The sequence below is a fragment of the Penaeus vannamei genome, chromosome 18, assembly GCF_042767895.1.
Source record: "Penaeus vannamei isolate JL-2024 chromosome 18, ASM4276789v1, whole genome shotgun sequence".
NCBI classification, from domain to species: domain Eukaryota; kingdom Metazoa; phylum Arthropoda; class Malacostraca; order Decapoda; family Penaeidae; genus Penaeus; species Penaeus vannamei.
In genome coordinates this window covers 1,091,153-1,093,652 of record NC_091566.1, presented here as the reverse complement: position 1 = coordinate 1,093,652, position 2,500 = coordinate 1,091,153, and the positions used below count along the sequence as shown (strand labels likewise).

Genomic DNA, 2,500 nt, shown 5'->3' with positions numbered 1-2,500 from the left:
TTTCTTTTAAAATCCTGTTTTATAAAAAGTCATTTTATAGCACCAATGCAGGTTGGAGTTTCTTTAAAGGTTGCTGATATATTTAATGAGTGTTAAAGCAAAAGAAAATAATGTAAACGCAAATAATCATAGAGTAAGAATGTCAACCATAACTCTCACTTATGCGATTTAGTTATATGTTTACCAGTATTATGTTTCGTTGTATTATCTCAGGAAGCTAGGTATTGTAATTTAACATTAACAGTTATTCAGCAAGGCTGTATAACTGAATTGTGGCCACGTGAATGTAGCTGTTACTCTGTCATCACTTAGACACATCGCAGGGAGATGTTTTAAAATACCTGCATTTCTCTCTGTAATTATTTACAAACTTTATTTAAGATTTATTTATTTATTTTTATATTTATTTATTTATTTATTATAAAATTTATTTATTTAATTATTTAAGAGTGACCGTCGTCATTAAATCTAGTGAACCTCGCGTGTGGCTAAATGAACCCTCCAACACTGCTTAAAGTGATAAACCAAACATCATGTACGTCTCGCGGTCCAGATGTTGCTCCAGACAGTCTTTGTGTTTTACGTAATTTAATTGGCTTTTAGTCCTCTGCCAATTGTCCTTATACTTTGTTTTTTAATTGATTAAATGGCCCCTTAATATCTTAAGTAGAACATTTATTGTTCGGCTTAAAACAAATAATAAATCGGTCTTTTTAACTGGTCAGAACACGACGTAGGCTGTCCTCATAAATCCAGGGTAAATGAGAAAAAAATGTGAAAAGGAAAACTGCCTGTGTGCTGGAAACATAATGTAACATCGTAGCATTATGTACCTTTTACAAGTTAATCTATATAGTGTATGCAACTAGTGGAAATGTATTTGGAACTCCTTGTGCAGTCCAAGGAAGAAAATTATATATTATCAGTAATCTGGTTTTGCTATAAATATATATAGAATATGTAGCACTAAGGATAAGATGGCTCGTTACTTTACCATATCGCAGCGATTTTCACGTTTCTTTACCTTATTCACTAATGTAACAACATACAAAGTGAATCACGCTCAAATTCAGAAAGGAAACGAAAGGAAACGAAAATCATTCCGTTTCCAGTTTTCCCCTGTCTAAAATCCCGGGCATGGCAAGTGCCCCACACGCGAGATCCCGAAGGAGGTGTGATGGGCACCGTTGGCCGCTTTCTGCCTCGTCAGTTCCGCGCAGTGCCTTCGGGTAAGTGGAAACGGGATCGATGCCAACTTTTAAAGCGAGTGCCTCTGGTCACTGTGCGATCAGGTCGAAAGGGACAGCTAGTTATTAAAGAGAATTGATAGTGCAAACATTCCGAGTTTGTGTTGAAAACAATAGCAATGAAAATATAGTTTTGTCAAATGACTTCGCTTGAGTTAGGAACAAAACGTCAAGAATACCAATATACAGAAAGAAAGAAGCTTTAGTCCTTCGGGAAAATTATTATATCCCATTAACTCTAGTCAATAGTGGCTTTTCTGCGGGACGCGAAATAGTTGCAGAAAACATTATTAGCAACATGAGTATAAGAAACGGAAAACTTTAAGAATCAGAAACGGCAGGTTTCCTAATTCTAACAATTTCACTTTCGGGTTAACATTACATGCATTATTGACAAGTTTCGGAAAAAAAATGAAACCCGAACGCAATGTTAAAAACGATCAGTAATCTGATTCTTGATTTGTTTTAAAATCCAATTAAAGTTCCTCATTTTAACCTGTGGATGACAAGGCGGTTATAAATGAGAGTTTATAATTTTTAGTAGATAAATCTTTCGCAGGATTATTACATTATCTCTTCTACTTTGTTCTAATTTAGCACGTTTTGCTCTCGGTATATATGTATATATATATATATATATATATATATATATATATATATATATATATATATATATATATATATATATATATCTGTGTATATGTACATATATACATATATGTATGTATGTATATAGAGGTAAACAATTAAAAGAAACTAGTATTTTCTGGTTATTGTATTTTGGTTATCCTTATATACAGTATGTTAAACTTCGATGCACATTTTCATAGCAAATTAAGGGTATCCATAGCTAGTCCGAGGGGCGGAGTAACGCCCGCTCAGAGCGGCAGCAGCTGCGTCCTCCCGACGAGCCTTCTCGATCTGGGCGATGGCGTGGGCGGGGAGGGGGTGGGGCGTGGGCAGCAGGTCGGACTCCACGCGGAAACCAGCGTCGTCGGCGACGAAGGTCACGTCGGCGGGAGAGCCATCGGGGAAGGTGAAGCTGAACACAAATCAAACACTAGATTATCAAAAGTGAACATAAGATTTGTAGAATTCGTTATTTTCTAAATTGGAAAGCATTTATGTCTGGTGAAGTACAAAAGTAGACGAATCATTAACAATAGCAAATATATCAAAATAAGGCATGTATTGTACTCACGACCATCCTCCTTGCATGGCCACTGCGCCAGATGGTCCTCGAGGGGCACCTT

The 2,500-nt window shown here is 36.2% G+C and overlaps 1 protein-coding gene across 1 annotated transcript in view; it reads right to left on the bottom strand.

Annotated features, from left to right (window-relative positions):
- Positions 1–2,019: 2,019 nt before the first annotated feature.
- Positions 2,020–2,500, bottom strand: part of LOC138864879 (cuticle protein AM1199-like) — a 3,171-nt gene continuing 2,690 nt past the window's right edge. The window contains exons 2-3 of the mRNA XM_070133514.1: positions 2,449–2,500; positions 2,020–2,289 (exon numbers count right to left, since the gene is read on the bottom strand). The exon at positions 2,449–2,500 is cut by the window's right edge and continues 175 nt beyond it. Coding sequence (XP_069989615.1) covers positions 2,082–2,289; positions 2,449–2,500 — 260 coding nt within the window. The 3' untranslated portion in view covers positions 2,020–2,081. The remainder of the gene's footprint in view (positions 2,290–2,448) is intronic.